We start from the raw sequence: 27473 nt of genomic DNA, 5'->3' as shown, positions 1-27473 counted from the left end.
TCCCGACCACTGATCTGTCAGGTTATTATCATAAACTTGTGCACCCCCTCATGTTCCATCTCTTTCGTCTTCACACGCCCTTTTTTAGCCAACTCCCAGCCCTTGCACACTTCGGGGGAGGTGGCCATTCTCTGACCTAGCAAGTCCGAGATACATAAGCCACATGACCAGAGAGCCTACTTATTTGAGGCGAACAGGACTTCTCCAGACACTTGCACATCCTCTGAACTCGGCTGCTCGTACTGAGATACACTTTCTTACTTTGTGGAGAAATTCTGGATAGAGACGTACCTTCACTCATTGGAGTGGTGCTGTGACATCTACACACCAATACACAAATAGACATTTAGACAACACTCATTCCTTACACACACGAGCCTGGAGCAGAGCAAACACTCTCTTTGGTTCTCCCTCACTCACTCTCTCTTCTCCCTCCCATCCACACATACACACACAGTTCTACAGTATATCAGCGAGCGACGAGCGGCAAGCCAGAGGGGAGTGCAGAAATGAATGTGAAGATTCTGACGCTGGTGATTGTGCTCCTGGTGTCTCTGCTGTGTTTTGCCAGTGCTGGTGAGTAGAAGCGAGGCAAGCACCTTCTCTCCTTTTTTTTGTTTATTCCCCCCTCCTCTTTATCCTATTTCCGTCTTGTCTGTGCTGGAGCAGGCTGATCTGTGTTTGTACGTGTGGTTGATCAGTTACCCAGCATGTGTGGGCTCCCAGCAGGAATACAGGAGCACCTGGCCGGCTTTAGTACTGCACTGCGGTGGTTTAAAATGATTCAAGTTAAATGTTGTTCATCATGATCATGTCACCTTTGCCAGGTGATGGATGCATGGTGGGTTGTTGTTATGAAATGTATGCAACGCATGGAATATGCTCCATCAGCCCGGGAGGAATTTGACAAATTGTAGGCTTGGGTTCCATCTGACCTGCGTTGATGATTATTCCCTGACTTTGATGGCGCAGCAGAGGAACACACTGCCCATAGAAGCATCATGGTGTAATAATAATAAGGACCGTAATTGTTGAACACACATATTCCAAATTTGGTTTTGACGCTGTAGAGTGCCACTGGAGCCATTGTTGGACTGTCTGTAAAGTCCAATATTTCACATGATTTCCTTGGGAGGGTTAAAGACTGGCCAAACCCACAGATGTGATGCAGGTAACACAGTGCCGTGAAAAAACAACAGTTAGGCCTTGTGCAAATGTTCAAGCCGTTCACTAGATTATCACCTACCTCTCAACTACAGTTGCTGGGAAAACACACTTACACACACATTCTATAGGCTCTGAGGAGTGATTGAGTTCATATTGATTGCAGCGGTAAGGCGATGTGATTTATAGACTCGGGTAAAAAAAAGAAGAAGAGTAGCCGGGCTGCGAATCGATTTAACAGAGCGGCACAGAGCACTTCCCATGCTTCCCCGCGCAATCGCCGTACAGCGACACGCGCTATTTTTGTCCGAGCACCAGGCGAAATGGGAAGTAATTATCTAGCATTATGGCCAGTGTCGTTTTTCGCACCCCCTGCGTGAGGTGGACAACGTCCGAACCACCACTAGGGTAGGGGGAGGAAATGGAGCTTATCCTCCTTAGTGTTTGTTCCAGTCATGCTGCTCATATGCCTCTTATTTGTAGCCCTCCCAACCCTTGACTGCTACTGTATAGTACCAGAGCTCCATTGATGTGGAGGAACGAAGGGAAAAGGGATATGGTAGAGATGAAGGGAGGCAAGTGTGTTGCGGATGTGATGGGTGTGGAAGGATGCTAGCTGGGCTGTGTTCTGCTGGGTGCAAGCTGTATGCACTGTCGCAGAAAGATGTTGGAAGAATCTCCTACTATGTAAGCAGCGGGTGTGAAGTCTTTTATTTTCAGATAAACGCTCCTCCATTTCATTGGGCATCTGTCTGGGTAATAAGGCAGAATTGCATAGGGAAGTGAGGCTGGATATTGGGGTTGAATCGTAGAGCGAGTTTAGATTATTGGGTTTAAGATATTGTTGTGTTTAAGTTTTAAACTTCTAGTCTTCAGAAAGTTTTAATATTGGTTAAATTGTTGACAATGTTCACATCATCCCATCAAAAAACAACTGAAAATGGTGAAAATGGAGTTAAGAATATGAATGGTTAGCAATTGATATAACTGCGAGAAATTCTTCTAGTATAACTCAAAAAAGTTACATTTAAGCTGTGCATAGACATACATCAAAAAAGATAATGGTACATTGAAACCAACATCTGTGGCTATAATTCTAAAAGTCATGTCAAGAGCAAAGCAAAAAAAACAATCGTTCTTATGTTAAGAGTCTTGCATTGTGGTGCTTTTTCTGTCTTACCAATCTTGGACCTAATAGAAGCTTTCACCAGAATTCACAAATTAAGGTGGTAAAAAAAACCCAACAGGATTCTGTTTGAAAGATGCTAAGAAAATCATGTGAAATGTGTTGTTGGCTTAATAGATCAAAATTTGACAGATGTGTAGGATTAGAATGTCTAAGGTGAATTCGGAACACATTAATAGGAGAGGTTGTAAATTTGAGTGCCATTGCTTGTTGATTTTATTTGAAAATATTTGACGAATTATTTGTAAAAGTGTGTGGTATAACATACATCATGAAAAGTTTTTAACTTATTTACCTTGGTTTCTTTTCTGTACCACAAAAACTGTCATTTGAAACAGGGGATACGGAGACTTTTTACAATATCTATCCACAGAATACTGTATACTTACTGTAATGCTACATTTCAAAGTCAAGTTATCCATCATCACGAGTACTTAAAAAATTCCATCACTTGAGAGGCAGTCTCAGTAAAAATGCTACAGAGCACTCTGGTCTTTTTTTTCTTTGTTAAATTTCCATATGCGACGTGAGTTACAGAAATGCCCTTAAAAAAATCCCTTTGGACTACCATTTCTAATGGTTTTACTCTTCAGGGCACTGTTGCCAGGTAAACTAATGTCCCTGCCTCCCCACCCACCCCAAATAACAGGGAAGAAAGAAAATCCATTTTCAGATGAAAATTGTGTTGTGGAAAAGGTACCTGCGAGCACCCTGTAAAATTCAAAATAATCGGACAAAAAAGGAGCAGTGGCCTTCTTCGCGTAATGCTGCCATCCTCTAGCTGTGCTCTTCAATTACCCATCCTTGAAAAGCACTCTGGCTCAAGAGCGGGCTCCAGCTTTAGACATGTGGTATCCATAATTCATCCCTGAGGCCGATCGCTCTTTCTCGCTCTGACTCTCAAGACGTAAACAGTCCTTCCTCATGTCTGTCGCATGAGCATCCATCCATTTCTCAGTGCCCCATAGCAACACATAATGACAGGCAGCTAGCACACACACATACTCACATGTGTACATCCACACGTACAGTAGATGCAATTGTTGTAGCTGGGTTAAACAGGTGAGGTAGTCATACAGCCCTGATGGGCTTTTATCTGACCGAGAAATCGACCGCCTGGGAAGCGGGCGATATCATGTAAGACTGTCGGCTCTGCTATTATTCCATATGAAACTTTGATGTATTGTTTGCGCTGGGTGCAAGAATGAGACGGCGCACTGCAGCCCTTGCATATGCTCGACCTAGTGTTACCGGTCAAAGTAGAGCAAAACCAGTAAGTAAGGCATCTCAGAGGGGGTCAGAGAACAGCTCCTGGTCGGGTCTGATCGTCAAGTGTCAAGAACTCTGTAGGGCATGCTAATGCAAAGAAGGTGTTTGTGCCTTTGGATGTGATTACGGAGACTCGGGAGAGAGCAAACGCTGGATAAACATTGCCAGACGCACAAGAATATCTTAATAAGTGCTGGATGAGAGGGAGGGGGCGCTCCAAAGGAATGTTACCATGGGATTATTAGAGATTGAAGGGGCTGGGAAACACATGCACTAGTTATTATATCACTAATAAACTCAGCAGGTTAGTCCAACGCAAGAATAGTATCATAAAGTTTGAGCACAAGTGGCTTTAATAAGCTATTATGGTGGGCAATAATTGATCTGGTTAGATAGAATTATCTTTAGTACAAAACAGACACATTAAAATTCAAAATTTTAAATCCCAGCAACCACTTTCTCAAACCTGAAATTCAGAGATAGAGGATAGTATTAGACAAAACACAGCACATACATTTTCTCATCTCATCTCATCTCATTATCTTATCTTATCCACATTAGGGTCGCGGGGGGGCTGGAGCCCATCCCAGCCATCTTCGGGCAGTGGGCAGGGGACACCCTGAACTGGTTGCCAGCCAATCGCAGGGCACACGGGGACAGACAGGTCATTCGCTCATTCACACCTAGGGACAATTTGGAACGGCCAATTCACCTGAAATGCATGTTTTTGGAATGTGGGAGGAAACCGGAGTGCCCGGAGGAAACCCACGCAAGCACGGGGAGAACATACAAACTCCGCACAGAAAGTCTGGAGCTGGATTTGAACCCACGACAGGTTCCCATGACATGAACTGTGCCGCACAAGCGCTAACCACTGCGCCGCCGTGCTGCCCGCACATACATTTTCTATTAAAGAAAAAAAAAATCTATTTTCCTTGGTAAAATCCTCTTTTATGAATGCTAACAAACAACCCAAACATGCTCAAAATTAATTGTGGTTTAATAAGCAAGATATATTAAAAAAAAAAAAAACCTTGAACAATAATTACATAAGTTTGATACTTTAAGTAAAGACGGATAATGACATTTTACAGTACATAAAAACCAAACCGGCTATTTACTAGTAGCAGAAGTAGATGAATCGCAATCATTTTTCTTCTTTGTTTGGATATGAATGAAGTTTAGCTTATTATACTTCCCATTCTTGGCACACTAGAAGTTACAACATATAGATTCAATATCAACACTCACATTGTATTTTCTGCGAATTATTTACATCCTGGCCAATTATAACTGGTTTTAGCTTAGTTCTTAACCCCAAATTTATGTATTTACTTTCATTTGAATTGATAAGATACAATTGGTACCACTTAATAATCATCATCTCTGTAGTTGTAAGCGTGATCACAAGGTTTGTCATTGGCAGGGTTGGGTAGGGTTACTTTAACTTGATTACTTTCAATTACTTTTGGATTACTCCAATACCAAATATGCTAATGAAAGACAAAAGAAACTAAATATGAATACAATTACTAAATTTTGTGCAGGCTTGGGGAGTAACGGAATACATGGAACGGCAACTGTGATGTTGGCAAGTTGTTTGCATTTATTTTCATTTTGTTTCTGTCACATTTTATGTTTGTTTTGACGGAGATCAAAGAGATCAAGCCAGGAGAGAAAGCTTACCACGTGTTGTGAGTCATAATTTTATTCATATTTAGTTTATTTTGTCTTTTATTAGCATATTTGGTATTGGAGTAATCCAAAAGTAATTAAAAGTAATCAAGTTAAAGTAACCCTACCCAACCCTGGTCATTGGGCCCTGCAGAATTAAGAACAGATGAAACTGATGTTGTGGTCCACTGTTTGAAGTGAATAACCAAGTCCTCTTTAGAGACATTCTAGATTTGTTGTGAAAGGATAGTGGGATTGTGGAGGCGTTCTTAAGGATGGGCTGGGCACCCGTATGATGCGGCAGGGGTAAACCAGAGAAAGCTGTCGGGCCCTGCTATTGAACAAAAGAGTGTGTTGTGTCACCCTGACCCGAGTGACATGGCCGCTTTCTGGTGTCCCATTTCATCTGGAGGGACGAAAGCATGACCAACTTGGGTGCCGAGGTGCCTAACTTGTTTGGGTGTTTGGGCAATTGGGTTGGCCTTTGTCCAACAATTTGTGTGTGTTTTTTTATGCTATTTATTTCCCTTTTATTTTATTTGTTATTGTATGTGTGTGTCTTGCTGTTGGTCACCCCTCTTGAGGGATATGACCAAGGTAGATAGATAGATAGATAGATAGATAGATAGATAGATAGATAGATAGACAGACAGACAGACAGACAGACAGACAGACAGACAGACAGACAGACAGACAGACAGACGGACGGACGGACGGACGGACGGACGGACAGACAGACAGACAGACAGATAGACAGATAGACAGATAGACAGATAGACAGATAGATAGATAGATAGATAGATTTAAACATACATTTTTTTTAAGACGTGAAGAAGTCTGTATATTGTGAATGGCAGCCACCAATACTTACGTATAAGTGGAAGTTAAGCAAGCGATTCAAAGAAAAATCTTTCATTTGGTCATTTAGATATAAGGCAAACCTTTGGGACGACGAAACCTGGAGATTCTTGAAGACTTCGGCATATGTGAGTAATGTAATTCTGAACGCTTTGAATGAATAAATCTACTCAGTTAGATCTTCCCTAGAGAGCAGATGAAGCAGAGGGAGGGCGAAAAAAGAGCAAAGACATGTTAAAGAAGAAAAAGCTGAAAGGCTATAACTGGAAGCAAGGCTAGAGTATATGGGAGCTTGCAGGGGAATACTGATCAAAAACCTCACATGTGGTTTTAACCAGCTAAAAGCTGAGACTCGTGTGGCCATATAATGCTGCCCAGACCTACATTATAAGAATATGCATTGATAAATAACAAAAATTCCAGTAAGTTGTTTGAAGGTACACAAAAATGTGTAACGTGTGTGTGTGTAAACGAAAGAAAGGATAGTATAAACAGGGTAAGAATGCAAAAAAAGAAAGTTTGATATTGGGCATCCATTATCTGCATCACTTATCCTCAGTAGGGTCGTGGGGGTGCTGAGCCCATCCCAGCTGTCCTCAGGCAGTGGGCAGGGGACACCCTGAACTGGTGGCCAGCCAGTTGCAGGGCACACAGGGACAGACAACTCGCTTGCTCAATTACACCTAGGGACAATTTCAACCGGCCAATGAACCTAAAATGCATGTTTTTGAAATGCGGAAGGACACCGGTGTGCCTGGAGGAAAACACGGGGTAAGCACGGGGGGAACATGCAAACTCCAAACAGGAGGGTTGGATCCCATAACCTCAGAACTGTGCCGCAGACGCACTAACCACTCAGCCGCCGAGCTGCCCTTGGACTAAGAACATGTCTTCAAATGTAGTGAATGAGGCCTCCAACACAAAATTGTATTTTTTGCTGGGGATAAAGAATGTGTGCCTCTGGGAATAATGATTTCAGGTCAAACGTACACAAAGAGTCTCAAAGGGTTGCACAGGCCACAATTACAACATCATCCAATAGGAAAGCTGTCTATAGGTGTTGTTTGTGTGCACATGTCAATTGTTTTAAAGAGGCACCGTGTAATATCTGAACACTAGATGTCGTTGTATTGAAACCAAAAACCAGTCGTGCAACCGCAAACCACTAGGAGGCTCCAAAAAATATCCTATTTCCCTTTGAGGAATTTACATTTGCCACATAGATGATAGTCCTTAGAATGTCAATTGTGGTTTACATTCTTTGTTAATACAGTATTTAGTTTGCAGGATATTTATGGATAGATATATGGATTAATGCTAAATAATGCAAAACCCTGATAAAAGGCTGACATATATGTTCTTTATGCACTGTGAAGAATGATTGCAACTACTGCAGCTAACCATTTTCTTCACATTTACCCAAATATGTGCATTAAATACACAAGAAATATCACTGTTTGTTAAACTGCAGTGAAGCAAAGCATTCCCTTCCTGACACTGGGACTAATATACATAATGAATATCAACATATGAAATTACAAAAGTCCTGAGAGAAGATAGGATTTTTCAATTTGCCACATACAATTTCCCATTTATGTGAAGCAAGCTTTTGAACCATGAATGAAACAAGATGCGATAATCGCTATAATCCTTAATCATGGCTGTATTTGAACAAATGAACAGTGTTGTGTTGCAAAATGTGTTGTGAAAGTGTTGCATTGATTTATATGGGCCCTTAGTTGCATGTTTTTCAACAGGAACTTGGTCATTTGTGTGCGAGAGTGTGTGTTCAAACAATTGAATAAATAAAACAAGGAAAACGACAAATTTAGATAAGTTATGGAAACAATTAAGCGCATAAATCAAAGTACCACTATATGTTCCTTTTCAGCGGCCTAACCTGAGCTGGGTAAGAGGTCATCTGGAGTGGGTAAGGTCATCATCTGCTCCTACTTCTTCATCAGAGCCAGACCACAAATGAATAGCTTCCCAATAGAGCCCAATGAAAATATTATTTACGACACTAATTTCGACACATAATTTCTGGCGCCCAAGTCCTGATCATCTCAGCGGATGCTTTTATTAACCAGCTGTATGATTAAATGTTATACTCTCGGAGACCTGTTGCTTTTTATCATCAGGCTCAATTTTGGATAAATACATTCATCAAATATTTAATCGCTAGGGAATAATTTCATTTATTGAAAATTCTATTTTACTATTTTCTATATTCTTTCTAGTAGAATGGGAAGGATACTATTGAAATAGATCATCCTTGCAATTTTTAAGAATTTTGCAAAATGTAAGTATTATTACGCTAATTTCATTAGGAAAATAACCCCAATATGTTACTTTTTTGTGCAGTGCAACTGAAAAAGAGTGCTAGAAAGCACAAGGAAGAATACAAAATCAAAGAGACCAAACTGGAGCCTTTTCAACCTAGTCTTTCACAAGGTTTTTGGTTATATAGGGTACCCTTAGCAGGCAGATGGCAGACAATCATTTCAGATATCTCTAGGTGAGCCTCATGTTATGTCAGATAGATACAAAATTCATGACCTACAAATATTTTGATTTAAATGCACCTTTATAGAATTCCTTCATTTATGTTTGCTTGTTATTCATATCGCGATTGTTTGTTTAAGAAAAAAGGTTGTTTTTTATGACTTAGAGGCACTAAATACACAATGTCTCTTTAATGTTTAATGTATTTAATGATGTTGTTTTTCTTGTCCTACAATCAGTTAAAGATATAAAATTTTACACACTTATTGAAATAATAATTGAATTCACAAGAGCTGAATTTTCCCGAAAAAAGAACAAATAAAATCAGACAAATGATGATTAAAATGAGTAAAATTTCATGCCACTGTTACAATTTTTTAGTTTAGATAGTTTTGGGGAGGAACAGGAACAATTCAATTGAAAATCTAAAATTAGTGTGATAGCAACACAGCGAGTCGTTCTGAGTAAATCTTAAGATTGCAATGATCAATGGTGGCTAAGTAAGGAGGTGCGAATGTTCTAGCGGGATTTGGTCTGAATTTGGAAAGTGTCCCTATGGATGTGGAGTAACAGAAAGCCTTGGGCCAACATGTTTCCATCACTAAGCAATTGCAGCGACTCTCAAGTGGTGTCAATTTGTCATGTTCACAATTTTCCCGAACAATCATAAGTGGAGATCACTTACCCTAACCCAAGAAATAAATCATGTATTATTCATCATGCTTATTACAATTCTCGTTGTTGTTTGCCGGGTGATGTTTGAAAGAAAATATTTTCCGTCAAATGACATTGAATGTCTCAGGTCTAGTCAACATGCAATTGGTTCCCCCGGATCAGTGCTGGGCCCCTCACCAGTGTTAGAGAGATTTAAACCAGATGTTTATAAAATTAGCAAAAGCATTTATAAACATTTATCTACATAATGGAAACAGTTTATACCAAGGGCGATCTTGTGGTTCAGCCGCAACACGAGTGGTGGTTGCTTTGGTTATATTCCATCCCTTATCTACAACTTTTTTACGTACATTAAATTATGTTATTTATTGATAGGCCCAGCCGTAACTGGGTCCATACTTAGTAGGATTGATTCAAAACAACCACCCACATCTACCAGTTGTGTCCAGGTTAAGCATCGATATCCTTTGGTAATGCAGTCTGATGCAACGTAGCTGCTATTTCCTGTCGTCACAAGTGTATATATAGTGTGTTGTGGGGAGAACCAAGGCCCCTGCATAGTGACATTTCCCTCCTGTTTTGCTTCCTCTGACCCTTTGAATGGGAAAAAGCAGGTTCACAGCCCAAGGGGATGCGATATGATGATGACACAGGAGAGAAGAGATTGGGCGGAGTTGTGTTTTCCGTTACCCTTGACTTGCCGACTTTAAGGACACCAATCTCTTAGGCACTGTCAAAATTGGATAATTTTCTTTCTCGAGACACTGCTTGCACAGATGGATAACATTTTGCTCGGACTTGCAAGTGCATACTTAAGATATGAGTGCTATTTGGTAACTTAAGACACTATAAGCGAAAACCTTTATTTTAAAAAGAACCTTCAAGTTTGTAATTCCACAGCCAGGTGATGTCAAACACACCAATGTATTGCCTTAGCAGAGTCAATCTATTATCGACAAAGTAAAAAATGTCAATTTGCCTTGATGTTAATGTATTTAGAATGTACACATTCACAAATGTAATACAGCAAAACTAATCGGTATTGGTGCCGATTCCAAGATAATTTTAAGGTATCAAAAAATGTGGCTGATCTAGGAGTCAATGGCATCTCTTTCGGCACCCAAATGGTTCTTCGTATTGTTTTTGTTGCTTTCACACGTATATTACCAATGATGTAACAAAGAGGGGAAGAAGAAAGCAAAAAAAAGAAAACTAAATAAAAATGAAAAAAGGAACAAAGCAATAAAAGAAAATAAGGGGAAAAAAGCAAAAACTAGAGGGAAAATAAAGCAGAGGGAAGAAGGAAACGCAAAGAAAATTAAGTAAAAAGCTAGGAAAAAGGAGAAGAATAAGTAACAAATAAAAAAGGAAAAAAAGAGAAAAAAAGAATAAAAAAGCTAGGAAAAATAAGTCAAAAACTAGAAAAAAGACACAAAAGAAGAAAAAAAAGATAAAAATTTGGGGGTCTATTTGATCGCTCTTGTCTCATCTCATCTCATTGCTTATCCTCAGTAGGGTCGCGGGGGTGCTGGAGCCCATCCCAGCAATCATCGGGCAGTGGGCAGGGGACACCCTGAACTGGTTGCCAGCCATTCGCAAGGCACACAGGGACAGACAACTCACTCGCTCATTCACACCTAGGGACAATTTGGACCAGCCAATCCACCTGAAATGCATGTCTTTGGAACGTGGGAGGGAACCGGAGTGCCCGGAAGAAACCCAAGCAAGCACGGAGAGAACATACAAACTCCGCACAGGAAGTCCGGTAGCTGGATTTGAACCCACACAGGCGGTTCCCAAGACCTTAGAATTGTGCCGCACACGGGCTAACCACTGCGCCGCCGTGCTGCCTGATCGCTTTTGTGTTACATTTAAATAATTTGCAAATTACTGTAATTTTCAATAAAAAGTGTGATTGAATATAGTTCTTTACTCGGAAACCAATTAAATAGATCCACAAAATGTTAGTATTTTTTAGCAAAAGATACTTTTTAAAAATAAATCTCAGGTAATAGTTGTAAAAACAAATGCAGAGTGGGCCGTGAAACATTCCCAATATTACATTAACCACTTTTTTAAAATTTGAAAACCTAACTACTGTAGTGTTGCCGGAAAGCAAGCAGAAAGTAACTTGATTTGATCTCGGGTTTTGGCATGTTTGATAATGATTCGGCTGCCACACTTGGTTTAGATGTTGCTCACCGTTATTCCAAGCTCCGCTCATAGACTTTGTGTGATTGCTCAGACCCTGCAAACTTAGAGCGAACATTGCTTGTAACCATGGGATGAACTTTTGTTTTAGTACAATGATGTGATGATGGTTGAGGCAAGTTGAGAGGGTCCAGGTGGGAGTCTGCAGTGCGGAATCTTCAAGTCTGGAGGCCCGGTTGGGACCAAAATAACTGGATGCAGTGGTTTGAAGCTGTAATTGGCTACGGGTGGCTGGTAGGTTCTTTCTTTGTCCTGAGGGGCTCTTTCTACCAGCAAAAGTTAGCGTCCCTCGGCCTAACATGGAAGGAGCATGCAGGTTAGAACCTTTAGGACCCTGGCTAGATCTAAATTGATTGGCCTCTGGCTCAAATATAACTTGGGTGCTGGCAAAGCAGAACTTTATTTCATGTAGTACATAACCCCAACCTGTTCTCCCCCAGCCCCCTGTAAAACCGAAAACTATCCCAAAGTTGATACCCGTACATATTTGTGCTATGTAAGGTGAGTCTTGGTTCTACTCTTCTCAGAGGAAAGATTTAAGATGTTATTGCATTTGGCTGCTGTAACCACAAATTCACCCTTCAAACTAGCAGTGTGACTTCGAATGAAGCGACTGGCAGTCAAGTAACGGGGGGAGTCGAGAGCTTCATTAGCCGTCTCAGTGCTGCTGCCGGTCGCCCTTTGAACTGGCAGCGCTCTGATCATCGGCGGGTGCGCCACTTCGCACCTCATCATTTCAATTCGTGCTTTAATTCGGCCTCGAGGCGGGCAGGCCGTCTTAAAAAGCCATCTGCAGAAGGTAGTCGACTGCTTGTTTTTCATCTTAATTTCCTCTCAACCTTTATTCTGAGGGTAGGGTATAGGGGCTGCGTTACAAAGCCGCATTACACGGGAAAAAACTTTTCATGATTTTCTAACAGACAAAGATGGCCTTCAGCTTGGCCAAAAGCACAGGATTAAGGTAACGCAACAATACTGCGAATCAAACAGCCTGCAGCCAAAATCAAAGCTGACAAACCCCCCTTGGTTGCAAAGGCAGCTTAACATCACAGATAAGACTGATTCTAACTATGCTCTGCGGGTACGTTGATTACATCTATGAGTTTAAAACAACCTAGGTGCCAAAACCTTTTTTTCAGAACCACATGGACAAAAGTCAAAGGATGAAAAGAAGTGATTTTAGAAACTTAGGTATGCTGCCAATGAATGGGAAAGTTATGGCCATTTACTTCACTGAAAATGTCCAGTTGTACATATGTAGAAAAGAAAACAGACTAAAACAAAATACCAACTTTTAAATAATATTTTTTTGTCCTGTTTGCAGATTTTTACCTCATTAAACATTTTTTTTAGTTTCCAAATGTATTAGATTTTATGTATTTAAATCATGTTCATCAAAGTTGTAAAAAATAGGTATTTTCCTTAAAGGGGACATTGTGTATAATTTAAACCCTCTTAGTGGTGAAAAAAAAAACATTACAAAATAAATAATGATTTAAATAATAAGCAAAACACATACACCAGCATATAAACATGCATTATTCAAGATACCTTTACATTTGTATTTGTTTTACATAAGACAAGGCTCACCTAGCTGACATGATAACATTTTTACCTCTGTAAACCAAGAACAGTAAACAAAACAAACATGGTGTGCATTTTGTGAAGTACTTTCATTGGTCAACGGCAAAGTCTGTAAACAAAAACTTAATGATAATCAACAGTTTGGAGTTAAGCACTTTTAACAACTGATGTTTGTTCTTTGGACCACATGCATTTAATTTTGAATATGTTTGTAAGGCACAGCCTGGCAAAAGGCTTAAGCTCAATTTTTAAAGCAAAACATGCATATATAAAATGTAAAATGCATGTCATAAAAACCATATTGCTTGAACAGTACTTTACTCTTACCGGCGAAAGTTATTCTTGGTTTTGTTCAACTGTCTGATGCGCTCTTTAAATGTTCATGCGCAACCAATCCACTGCCATGATACGCAAAGTTGGCTAAAATGCACCTAAACTTGAGTTTTGGTACGTGCAGTTCACGGCGTCATATCTATATGTTTATGTGACCGCTTGTGACAGGGACTCTTTGGCTGTTGTGAATGCACGACTCTCAGCACATTAACTTCATGTAGAAACGCCGAGGGATAAAATGACTAAGATCAGATCTGACACTAAACACTGGATTGTGAAGAGCAGCCCTTTTGTTTCGTCACCTTCCCTTATGGTGGAATGAACGTGTGCCTTGAGAACTGACAAATGCGCTGCTGTGACAGAGCAAGCGTTTATGAAAGGCTAAGAGAATGTTTAGATTGTTCAAGCACAATTAACACTTCATCCCAGCTAAATAATCCTGATCCGCTAATGTGCTTACGCGGTGGCAAGCATCTCGGCTCCGTCTGGCCGCACGGGTTAGCGTGTCTATGTTCAAACGGTGCGGAAACGTTGGCTAATGCTGCTTGCCTCCTTTTAGTTAATGAAGAAGGGGGAGACACACGTTAGAGACAGCGGGTCCGCTTCTTCGACGTCACGCGATAACCATGGATACCCCCTCCAGGGAACTCATTCTTCCTTTCCACAGCAAAGGCAAAGCATGTTTCCTTACCCACAAGGTTTGCATGTTGTTAACATAATTGGTTGCAACCATGGAGCATGTTATTCTCTTTTTACGATCAGTTTTATGATTACCTATAACTGTTAGGAACATACCGTAATTGTGCGGTTGCAGAAAGACAATCATTGACACTTAATTCTATTGTTTGACCGAAATAGACTTTGTTCGCTGCCATTTTTCTTATCCTTGGCTCAAAGCAATATACAATCAAATAACAAAATGTGTTTACCATTTGGGAGGTATGAGTGATTTTTTTTTTGTAAATCTCATAAATATAAAGCATTTCCGAATTTCAGTTTAATGGTAAGTGCACCCAGGGACATTGTGTATCATTTAGCGCATCCTAGTGGTAAAAAACAGGATCAAATCCTGGCCCGCACGCAACCAAAACGGTTATGACCCGGGTACCAGCTTAACAAGCAACCAGAATACCTTGATGAGCCAGCGCCCAAAACTGGTGGGGCCCGGTTAGTACCTCAAAGAAGCTACCCGCCACCCACCACGGATTCAACACTTCCGTGGTCCTCATGACTGGGTCTCCAGCCATCAGGATACCTATTTGCTCTACCGACAAGGACATCAAGACTGGGCCGTCACCTTAATCGAATCAAGACCAAACTCCATCTCATGGTGGTGCTAACTATTGATTGGTGTAACTTAGAGTTAAGATCTTGGACCCAGACAGAATTTTGGGTCCGGGTTTGAGCTTAAAATGTCAATAATTGGGTCGACCGGGCAGGGCCTCTTTCTCGTGGTTTTGTTTATGCTTCCTTCGTGGAGGATCTGCAAACAATGCACTTACTTTTACTCAAATCATTATTTAGATGACTGCTTTTTACTTCTACTTCAGTAATATATTTCTCAAGTAGCAGTACTTTTACCTGAGTAAAGCACTTCTGTGCTGCAGTTCAGTGCCAAGATGCACACTTTGGTGCCAAAGTTATATTATTCAGATAACTCTATCATAAAGAACATGCTTACCAAACTATTATTTATTGGTGTCACGGTAAAATATGTGCCACTTCCTCTATCCACCTCTACGTGGCTTACGTCATATGTCATTTTTGCTTCTTGCCAATAGCTTACAAGCTTTACAACCTTTTTTTTCTGAATTCGGGTAAATATTTCACTATTTTTATTTTATGATCTGCAGAATTTGGATTTTCTTTTTAGCGTCAGTTCATTCATTTTCGGCACCGAAGTTTTAATTTCTGCCCCCCTTCAGAGTGCACACAATTTAAATCTAAAAAATTACAGTAACGTATTAATTAAGCCAACGCTGTTATCCATCCAAATGGTGCGAGTTAAGAACTCAACTCTTACTTTTCCTTTATTTTCTTATTCTTGTTTTGTTTTGTTTTCTATTCAAGACAAGTTTTGAAACGAATAAACTTGGTTCTTTAATGTAATAAGTCAATTACTTATTTGTTAAAATAATTTATGTAATAATGTATGGCTAAGACACTACAGTTGAACCTGCTGAAGAATTTAAGTTACTTAGCTGAATAATGATTTATTTTTGCCAATGTGATTTTCTCTTCTGAAAATACCTCTTATCTTTTCAGGCTTTAAAATCTCTGCAGCAAAGTTTTAGTTCTTTAAAACAAAAATATGGGAAAACTATCAGAATAGGCTCTGCGGGATAGATCGAGTCCAGCTCCAATTGATTAAAACCAGGGACTTCTATCAGGTGATCAAATGTTGCTGAATTCAGATTGCTTGTGTACGTAGCAAGGCTTGTGTGACATAGAGTGCTCTGTACAGAATTTCATGTATTTAAAAATAATCATTGATCCGGAAATGTTTCAATTCACTAATTTATTCATCATGATAGCCACACCACTTTGTCAAAAAGCACCCTAAAACGTATGTTGCAACAGTGGTTCTTAACCCTCTGTTCGATCGAACCCAAAAGGTTCGGTGAGTCAATCTAATGGATTCGATGGAGACTCTGCCACAGTGGTCAAGGCACACTGACCCATTATATCTATACGCAATTACATGGTCTACTGGGCCATCATTGGCTGCAGTTGATCACATGACATTGCTTGGCCAATCAGTGCTGTGCAGAATGTTGCGCATTCAGGAGTGATCTGACGTGGGGATGTCATCATAGTGCATCGTGTAATTACTTTTTGCATATTTAAATCTATACTATGACGAGCAAAAAATAAAAGTGGTCGGACGAATGTGTACAATATGAATTCTCATGTATTACAGAATGGGATGAGAGTCTGCGTCCTATCTAAATGATTTTCAATGCCAGGTTGAGCAACTCTAGCCTCGCATCGGCAAAAATAATGGTACACTTCAACGTAATGGTTTCTAAATTCAAAGTGAAGAGAGCTAGATTCGAAAATCAGGCTACTCTGCCTGCTCTTGGATTTGTACGCATTAGCAAACCGATTCTTACAGCTTTATATGAAGTTGTACATGATCGCTAAGCAGAGCAAGGTCACATAATTGGTGAAACATTTGTAAAACCTGCTGCAGTAAAAATGGGAAATGTAATACTTGGAACAGTGGTAAATTTCCCCAAATTCCTCTTCCAAAGGACACCATCATCGACAGAATAGAGGACATAAGTAAAGAGATCTTGGCTCAAGCAGTGGCAGATCTATATGTCTTGAGTTTAAAAAAATGAATAAAACATCTTATTTGATTTTAGACAAAAGTAGGGTTCGGTGAACCTGCATATGAAACTGGTGAGGTTCGGTAGTTCCAACAAGGGTTAAGAACCACTGTTTTAAAAGCATGATATAAACTGGCAACCTCTCTTCTTCTACAAGTTGTGAGTTTGCACACTCATCTGTGCAATCAGCAGCGTGTCGCAGACGTGTCAGATAAGCAATGTAAAGTGAACACGGCAGAGAGATTAAACGGTTGCGAGGATCTCATCCGGGCATGAGTTTGATCAATGCGATTGCTACGCCAAGGGACGGACCAACTGGGTAAACAAACGGTCATTATGGTCCTAGAAAAAATAAATCGGAGAATATCAAGTCTGAATTAAATATTGATTGCTGCAGCTGACAACACTTGTATTAATTTACTGCAACATCATCTTCAAAAATGTCGGTATCGTTTCTCAAGCTGTCTTGTGTAAGTTAATCTTAGCTGCTTTAATGTCAGGAAAATGAGCATTGTTGCTCCATTTACAAGCGTCGACATTTGTTATGTGGTTGTTTTGGCAGCCGGTGCACACAAATCAGCTTTTCAACTATTCATAAGCAGTTCCGTTCCATTGGCAGCATTATGATGCACAGTTTGTTCTTGCCTGTCACGAGGGCAGCTGATGAACGAACATTTTTGTCCCCTGAAAGTTATATTATATCTTGAAATGCCTTGGGCACTGATGATGGTCCTGTCAATGTTAAGTGTAAAATGAACATCAAACTCATATGAATGAAGGCAACATATTTCCCCAGGATGTGTTTTGAATAATCAAAAAGCTCTTGTCCAAATTGACTATGATCCCCTTCTCACTCAAACTTGATTTCCATCAAACCAACGGAACGGGTAACTAACTTTGGGCAAATAGCATGCCGGCATTCTTCAAATTCCTGACATATTGAATTTTAATTCAAGAATTAGCTACGGGAAGATAAAAGTTCAGATATGGCCAAAAAAGAGAAGAAGGGGTCTAAGGTCATCGTAGAAAAGAGCTAAGAGGTTTATTGTTGTCGGACATATGTTACTCCACAAGTATTTAAGCTTTAGAGGCTTAGGAAAAACATTGTTATCTATCATGGGAAAAGATTTAAAAATATGCAAAATTAACTGCTTCCAATCCAAGTGTAAAAAAAAGCAGTAATATCCTTTTTTATGGAGAAACAATATGCATTCGTGTGGATATATATATATATATAAATATATATATATATATATATATATATATATATATATATATATATATATATATATATATATATATATATATATATATATATATATATATATATATATATATATATATATATATCTATATATATATATACATACTTGTATTTTTCCAGCAACAGCTAACGCTTTAGTCTGTTGCTGTTCATTATTACACAGAGCGAACCCGATGCTGTCATAAAAGTCGTACTGAAACACATTCCCTACTGGCTGCAAGAGAAACATCTAAACTGCCAGTCTTATCACGGGGCCTCAGGATATTTTAGCTGTTTTCATTACACTTTTCTATCAGTTTTGACAGAACGGACTGAATGATATTGGCCAATATGGTCTTCTGAAAGCACAGTGGTTGCTAACAGCCCGCTGTGGCAGTGGAGGTCAAAATTGTCTCATTGCGAGCCTGGGAAGTGACAGTATCAGCAACCAGGGCAGCAGATGACTTTTGGCAGTTGATTGAGTGTTCAGGGTTTTTTCACAGATCACCCGGATATTATAGTATGATAGCTGATATCTGTGCATTACCATATGTTTTAATTATAGTGTATGTATCAGGAAACGTAAACTCATGTTCTCAAGCTTTTCAATGCCACCTAAACAGTTTATCATTAAAATCCTTGTTGCCACCATTAGTTGTGCTGACTCAAAATTAAAAACAGAGCCACTAAGTTTTTCTATATACAAGAAACCCTCATAGAATACTATAAACAATTGAAGTTACTGCTGGTAATCCTTTTGCTTCAGCAGAGAGTAAATGGTATTTTAGCTGACAGTCAAAAAATTGTCTAAACAATACTGGTCTGTGGAAAAATTGGGTGCAAAGGGACCCAATCACTTTAATCAATTGTCTCAGAAGAACAAGTGGGAGTGCCAACCTCATATTAACTGAGTGATTTCAAATGTGAAACTTTAATTATTTTAGTTATTTGTTAGCCTAATTAGTTAATATCATTGCAAGATGAATGGTGAAGTCTTTTCAGGATACTTAAGTTTGGCCTAAAACACACCCAAGCACATGTTTTAACGTTTATCCTAATGAAGGAAAAACTAAGCATAATATATCCCTCTTTTATTCTGAATCAAAGGAACAATAGAAAAAGGATAACGTGCAGATTAAAGCTCTTAGTGGCAAAGATAGGCTTTAAATGCAGAAATATGCAACACAGATTTGTTTTCCCCAGTCTATGAATTAGCTTAGTGTTCTGCCACAAATATAGCGTGTAATGTGCTTGCAAAAGGGGATTATTGTGGAAATAGAACTCGAAATGTCTGGCATTTCAGGGATAACACCCTGAAAACGCTCAATGAGCTAGCTCCGTAATACTGTTTTCATATGCCACTCAAACTCTCTCAGATGTTCTTTTGACATTTCTGTCATTGAAGGTTGTTAATCATGGAAAAAGATAAAAAGCACTCTCACCAAACCAAAATAGCATTGCAGTGTCTGTGAATATATTCCATGTTTAAGTCATTCTTCAAAGTAAAGTCTTTATTGTTTATAAGTGGTGCATTTTTAGTTCATAAGTGGTGTCCTTATTTTGCCTATAGTAGATCATTTTTTCCTCATTTGTCCATCAATTGGTTGTCCTGTATTCTTATTTGAAATGTGGTGCTTTCCATTATAAATCTTCAGTTTGTGCCACAATCTTGTTATTTTTTGCTTGTTGTTTTTTGTTTTGTCCCCCCCGCCTCTTCCCGCTTTTCGTTCTTTGTTTGTTGTGTGTTCAAAACGGTGAAAAAGCACAATAAAAATTAAGTTCCAATCAACCTCGGGAACTAGGAGTATAGTGTTTAGATGGTTGAATGGTTGTATGTACTCACCTCATAGATAGAATGCTAGCTGTGTGGGTTGTGTGGGATTTAACTTTCATAATCTATCTCAAGCCTTTGGATCAAGGGGAATCATTGGTATTGTGAATTGCTTAAAAAATTGTAATTTGCTGAGTGTATCCCGCTACACCAAAGATTATAAATAGATCTGATGAGAATTGTCAAATATAAGTATTTGAACATGTTATATTTTAATCTGCGAATGGAACTTGGTCTGACATCTAGTCTAAAAACCAAAAATCTTTGATTGAAAAAGGTCATCTAAAAATATGTTTTTGTAAACGTCTTGTCAACCTTTTTTAGTGGCTTGAGCTGCTGCTTCCTTTCTACCCTCACCTCTGCAGTCCAGCCTGTGACTTATCTCAAGCTGTGTCCTCAATCAAGCCCTTGAAGGCTTCCAAAGGTCACTCTTTAGGGAACTCTAAAAATGGTGCCAGTGTCTGAACAAACTGGAATGTCATGACCCTGTGTCGGTAGTTTTAATATGCTTTAGACACTGCCCAGTAGGAATTGGTGTTCCCTCTGCGTTTGTTCTAAATAAGTCTTAGTTGTAAAGGAGAACAGTGACATTATAATGAAACAAGGAAACAGAAAACTGAATTACTTTCTTAAAAGCCTGGCTAACACATCAAAACAGATTGGCATCAATCTTTATAACAAATCATCCTCGGCTCAATGCATCAGCCTTTCATGTAATACTATGTGGAGTTGTAAAAAAATATGTAAATGATCATTAGTATACAATTTAAAGAAAAATCAGTGTCAAAAAAGATAATTCAGTTTATGACACTTTGAGCTCTCAAGGACACACAAGAAGTGAATTTAAAACCAAACAAGACTTCACCAATGGCTAACTGAGAACATCTGGGATTTCTCTCAAACATGCTGGTATCCATGCACACGTCTCACATTTCAAACATTCACACATACACACAGGCTCATCGCTAATCTTTGGAGCAAACATATATATGAAGTATACAATGGCAAGGCTGTGTCACTGTGAGGTGTTTATTAGACACTAAAACCAAAGTGACCAAGACATGAAACACTAGAGAGGAGCTTTTTTTGCTTCGCCAATATAAATCTGTCCTGAGTTAGCTACTGCCACACTAACTTGATAGAAAACAGTGCTAGGTGGGCTCTAAATACAGACAATACAGAAAAATGTGATAAGTTACTTAAATGTATCAGGTTGTTAATGACTCTGTTTGGATCTTACAGGTCCAATGGCCTCCACAGAACATGGCAGAGAGGTGGAGGAAGCAGCTCCAGTGAGAAAACTGGTGCAGCAAAGCCCCTCAAGGGGTGGTCAGAGCCACAGACCAGCCGGCTGGAAGAGAAGACGCCCACGGCCCCGTCTCTCACACAAGGGCCCGATGCCGTTCTAGAGCAAGGTGAGGTCCAAATCTTGATACATTCCATAGACGGTATTGAGACATTTTCAATCTGTTTCAAGATGTCAAAACGCACAATGGTACTGGAAAGTCCGTATTCAGCAAAAGAATGCTATTGTTGACTTTAAAAGAAAGAGCACGTTTCAGCAGATTAATGTACTTGCAAGAATTTATTGTATGACAGAAGTGGGTCCTTCAACATTAAACTTCATTTAACCATATAGGGGATTGGTATTGTTAGAAACTTAGATTAGTAGTTGACACCAAAAGCGATTCATTTTAAAAATATAATATTTTCAAGAGCTGGATTTGTCATCTTAACCTCCAGCACACAAAAAAATAATGTTTAACTAGCTGACAGGTCACACAACCCAGTGAGTAAAAACTCCTTTATCAAAAATCTGAGACAATATTTTACTTCTCGCCTTTTCACAGTTTGACTTTCTGGGCAAAACCAAAGCAAACTAACTGTACTTGGAAAGGAAACAGACAGAGTGTCACTAAAGATCTAAAACACACTAAGACCACATGATCAAATGTTAATAGTCGGGCTTATGCTCTCAAATGTTTGCACATAACACATCGTCTGAATATAAAAGAAGAGCATTATAACAAACAAATGCTTTCAGAAAACACAACATCTGTTAAGTTGTATTTTTTAAATGTGTTAAAAGCCAAGATAATTTTAACACTCAAAACACCCCCTAGAATGTGTCATTTCAGCTGCAAAGGGCCACCATACATTCAAGCCCAAGTAAGATGTGGCAGCAGCCAGCGGATGTTGAGACAGTTAATCAGTTTTGGACAAAAAAGCCCATCAACTTGGACAGCCAGACAGAAGTTTTACAATCCAGAGGATTGTGATGATCATTGTGCTATTCTATTAATTAGTGAAACTTCCTTTTGTGTTTATCATTTTGTCTTTTATTCAAGAATCTCCTGGGCTCAGAACAATAGCAAAAATTATGTGAATTTTGAAGTAAGATGCAATTGACAGATCATTGGTCACCCTGTGTTATTGGTTAAACAGTTAAAAAATAGTGAGTGAAAGTGACTGCACCCCCTGGAAACCTTGGGAGTGCTCAGTGTTTTCAACACACAAGGAAGTTGCTCAAAAAGATGAATAGTTCAGAAACCCACTGGTTGAAAATACTCTGTGGTTCAAAGTCCGCTAATTTGGGTGAGGAAAGTAAAGTCATGTAATTGTACCAATACATTTGAAGTAATAAAAAAACAAGTAATAAAAAACCCAAAATCATTAAGCATCCTTCCTTCCTTGTCAATGTAACTGAAAACTATGTGAAATCGAAGCAACTTTTTTCTAAAAAAAGAAACATTGGTCGAATTCATACCACAGTAATACATCGAATAGTACCAGTGACACAAGTCTTTATAGCCAGACCACTTAAAAAATAACTGTCTCAGCAGTAGATGTTAACTTGATACCAGGAAATTATACAATCCAATGAACACAAAAGGATACAATAGACTTACTTGGAGTAACTGTATATTTTCAACCTAATCCAAACTATATCCAGATCATCAACTGCTGTAATAGCCATCCAGCAACTGAGTGTCATTTTGCAGCATTTTACCATGCTACTGTCTGTGGATCATTGGGCTGGTTGATGTTTTGTTCCTAAAGATGCCATCGGTCACATAGACGTCTAATTCTGACGTGTTGCAGATGTGAGATAAAAGGCTTTTTCGTGATCTCTTGCATTCACATTTAAACATTCCTCTATGCCAATTTGATAACAGCTAAGCCGCTAGAAGACAGAAAGGTGACAGGATATTACATAGTTTGAAGCCCCTGGTCAATTTCTGAAATCCTCTTGAGAACCTACGTGACAAGGTTCAGCACTGGAGACCTCCGAAGATTTTTCCATAAGAACATAAAAGTAGTTATGCCGCCCCTCGTTTCAAATAAAGAGTATGACCTCATTTAGCTGTAGTGACATCATTCCGAGAAACGAACAAACACATCTTTACAAAGTCAGTAGATCAGATCCATGTATGTCAACTCAGTGGCCCTTGTAAGTCTGAAGAATGATGCCAACTTGAAACAAGAATAGCCCCCTATCAGTTATGGCAACTTGTTTTCATGCAACAGAGGTCCAACTTGGAAGAGATCTTGGGACGTGATCACAGGCTGGGTACAGATAAAACGCTTAAGGCAGATAAAAGATGGGCAAGGCCTGATCCCAGAATAACATTTGTGTTGTACATATTGTAATATAATCATAGTACTGTCTTCTACCAAAGACCAATGAAGTCTGTATGAGACATGCCTGAAGAAAGGTTTACTTCACTTGTTATTCAAATGAATGATAACTTAGTGTCATACAGTGAAAGATATTTTTGACGTGACCTTATGTGACCCCCTTACAAACAGAAACATGAAAAAGTCTACATGACTAATTAAGTAATATTTTAAAATAGGGCTTTTGCTGATGATACTTTTCTGCTTTTTCATTTGCAGGCACTGCTTTAAGCGCCCTCCCCCAGGTTCTGATTTCTATGCTCTTCCTTTGCCATGGGGGGCCTTGCTGCTAAGGGCCTATGCTTGTCTGGCCTGAAGAGTGATGTCCATAGCACCTGCTGGTTCTTTAAGCAACTCTGTCCACAAGAAAAAAAATCAGGACATGCCGTCAACCCTTAGCTCTGATGGAGGAATGAAGGAGGGCAGTGATGGGGGGTTGTTGGGGAGTTATTGAGCCCCTATCTATTAGCTTCTATTCATCTGCCGCTCTAAATGACCTGATCTAGCTGTCTTCTTCTAACTGTTTATGTATTCCCATAATTTGATTTTTAGACAGCAGTTAATACAGGTTGGTGTCCATGAGTGTCTTACACTCTTAGCATGACCTATTTCAGACGTTATCTCTTACACCATTGGTCACTTTTCGATGGTGTAGTTTTACTGTCAATTAACTTCAAGGTTAAGGTGGCCCCAGCTTTGTCACCGTGTAGCAGCTTCATGACTTGGGTGAAGAAAGAAGGTGGTCATCAGACAATGGTTAAATTGTCAAGAATTAGTCTGATCATTTGATAGTCTAGGTCTTGTGAGAAAGGATTGTTGCATCTAACTGTATTTTTCATCTCAATGTCATCCACTTGCAGTTTTGATTTTCACACAAACAATTGCACACTTGATGTCCAAATAATTATTTTCAAGTGTAGGAACTTAAATATTTTTAGGACATTATTAAATCTAAAGCTGTTTTAGTGTTTGGAACTGCAGTCAAGAACTCTGTAGCAGCGCATCTCAACTCAAATGAGTCTTAAATCCTAAATGTCACCATCAGTCATTACTCCTAAACCATACCATGTTCCCGCCACATGATTGTTGACTGGCAGTGTAGGTTTGAGCCATTAAAAGGCACCCATTGCATTTTAATGAAGGGCCCAAAAAATTTTATTATTCAATGAAAGTTGCTCCATAAATTTTACTAGGATGAAAAAGTTTCCACTGATTTGAAGTCTTGGAAAACTATTATTTGTTTGAAGAAAGGGGCAGATCAAAAATGAGCTATTAATTCCAATAGGACTATAACTCGAATGGCGCAACATCAGTTGCAAATACCCTAAGTTTAGGTCAACTTCCCTTGCTTTAAAAAAAGCTGAGAAGTCTCACAGCCTCTAAATGTTACTATATTACTTCTTGGCACAAATCCTATAGTGACTTTAAACCTTTGACCAAACCATCTGCCTTTCTATCATACTAGAATTCATCACTGTTAACTATGATATCTGTGTTTAGGTCTTTAGTTTTCCTCAGGGTGCTAGAATAAAGGCTTCTACTAGAGCAGGCTGTCTCATAAAACAATCATAAGAGTTTGCATCATTTAAAGCTTATATGAACATATTTTCGTAAACCGCATTACTTTCATTGCGCGTTGTAGAATATCATCATGTATCCATGTCAAGGCCCTTTCCAGTGATCTTTTGCCTACTTTAAGTCAGGTACAGTTGCCTTGCCAGTCCGCCAGCACTTCCACAGCACAGGTGGTCAAAGCTTTGATCCTTCCCCTCATTAAAACTGCGAGCTAATCTTTCTCAGATGGATCTCCCGGAGGCTGACCGGGGCCACATAGACTGAGCTTGTTGGTTAAATTGGTTTAGACTGGAATCTCAGCCTCCTCCTCCTTCCCCTCAATGGCCTCCATAGCCAGGCTGGTTCAGTGTGTAAGCATGCCATTGACTTAGATCTTTCATTGGCATTTCTAGGCTTGAGGACCAAAGCACAAACTGTGATATGGACTTTTTAAACTAAACCCAGGTCCTCCCCCTCTGTGTCGTTCTTTGTTGCTTCTTTTTATGCAAATATTTTAATCAAATCAATAGTCTTGGAAGCCTTTAATAACAGAGCATTAGAACTCACAGTGGTAGTCATCGCTGCTAAGATTATACCTTGATTAAACATTTATTGAATCCTCAAGCACTGTGAAGCGTAATAATTCCAATTCCACCATCATTATTTTTTTCCATACCCTCTCAAACAGAGATGTAGATTTCATTAACGCTCCATGGGTGTGATGTTGTCTGTGATGGGTTAAGATAGCCAAGGGGACAGAAATTCTGATGTTGGAATTTGACTGCGCCCCGTTGACGGGTTCATATTGCTATCCAACACGAGCCCAATCTCAAAGGTTTTTTGTAAACAGAGCCAAACGTCTGTATCCACACTGCTCTTTATGAATGTATCCTTACCATCTGCACCAGCCGTGCTGCCCTTCAAGAGACCAGAGCAAATCAACATCGACGCAATTTGGAATCTCTCTGAATGCAATATTCAAGACAAATATCCCACTGATCCAAAGTGTCGGGTTTGAAGTTGTTTCAACAAATAAGTGTAGCTTTGGTCCAAGGCCTCTCTGCATGGGTTTGCTGGCTGCACTTTTGCAATTAAATTATGCTGCTGGGGGGAAAACACACCCTTAAAACAAGAGTCTCTTGGTTTGGAAAGGATTTTCAGTGTGTTGTGACTTTTTTTTATCTAGCTGGTTGTCCAAAGCTTACCTTTTTGACTATAGTCAGAAACGTTGTATCTTTTGTGGATGTAACAAAATAGAAACATAGTCTGCAGCACAATATTTCGTACACACGTGAACGCTTTCAGGCATTCATTTTTTTTCATAGCCCAGAGCACATCAGTTTAATGGGCCTTGTGGTGTGGAAGGACATGTATGTTCAGGATCAAGCTGAAATGGTAAACCAATACATTATGTTCAACGAGCTAAAGCATTTGCCCTAATGGTCTTTTCTAACAAGAGAAACGATTCCTTGGCTCTCAATGTTCCCTCTATGGTTTTTCTTCTCATGCCTGAGTAATGTTCCTATGCACTTGTTAGCATGTTTCCTTTCCAGAAAATGTTTGTTATTACACCTTTACCCATGTTATTTTTTCTACTTGTGTTTGAATGGGAGAGAGAATTTACAGGAGATGTGTGTTACCTGTGAAGACACACACCATTCACCCAAAAAAAACCTTTATTCTTATCATCTGATTTCAGTTTCAGGTTCAAGTTGATGCAAAATTAGAGACATAGAGTTGACATTCCATTATTTTCCCCTAATGCTTAATGTATAGCTTCTTTGTAGACATCATTCAGATTTGTGTATTACCATTGTCTACCAAGGATAACTTGTTTTTTTTCTCTCTTACGGGAAGCAACTATGATCTGACATTATCTCGGAGCTTGGCAAACGAGTCTGCCTACACCTAGAATAGCACACAGGCCCCCCACCTGCCCTGATTGTGACACATTCTCCATCCACGTGAACAGTGACATGCCCACCATGGGGGGAGACTTGCGGGCTGGCATAACAGTGTTACTAGTTCTCGATCAGAAAGATAATGTATTACTTCTATATTCTGTTTTAAGGTGTGTGCTCAATATTACTCACCAGGCCAAATGTACAGTCCCCTGTCTCTGTTTTGATGTTCAACTGGGCAAAATAATGACATAAATAAAAGAAAACAAGTGTATCAGAAATGGTTGAAATACTGTGTACATATTTGAACTTTTGGTTTCTAATTTATAAAAAATAAGTTTGAGCTCTTGAAGTGCTTAATTTTGTTTTTCCTTTCATGCGTAGCTTTGTGTTTTTGTTTTCTATTTCTGTAAAGTGTGTAAATATATCTTTATGATAATAAGTAATATTAAATATCTTATTTTAAGAAAACAAA

The 27473-nt window shown here is 39.2% G+C and overlaps 1 protein-coding gene across 1 annotated transcript; it reads left to right on the top strand.

Moving 5' to 3' along the window:
* Positions 1-200: 200 nt before the first annotated feature.
* On the top strand, positions 201-27473 carry apln (apelin). The gene is made up of 3 exons (XM_088344508.1): positions 201-576; positions 21108-21280; positions 23763-27473. The coding sequence occupies exons 1-2, from the start codon at positions 510-512 to the stop codon at positions 21272-21274; spliced, it is 234 nt and encodes a 77-aa protein (XP_088200634.1). The 5' UTR covers positions 201-509; the 3' UTR covers positions 21275-21280; positions 23763-27473.

This window comes from Urocampus carinirostris, chromosome 9 (assembly GCF_059441175.1).
Source record: "Urocampus carinirostris isolate Australia breed hairy pipefish chromosome 9, RoL_Ucar_1.0, whole genome shotgun sequence".
Classification (NCBI taxonomy): Eukaryota; Metazoa; Chordata; class Actinopteri; order Syngnathiformes; family Syngnathidae; genus Urocampus; species Urocampus carinirostris.
Note: the sequence above shows the minus strand (reverse complement) of the source record. Positions and strands in the feature narration are given on the sequence as shown.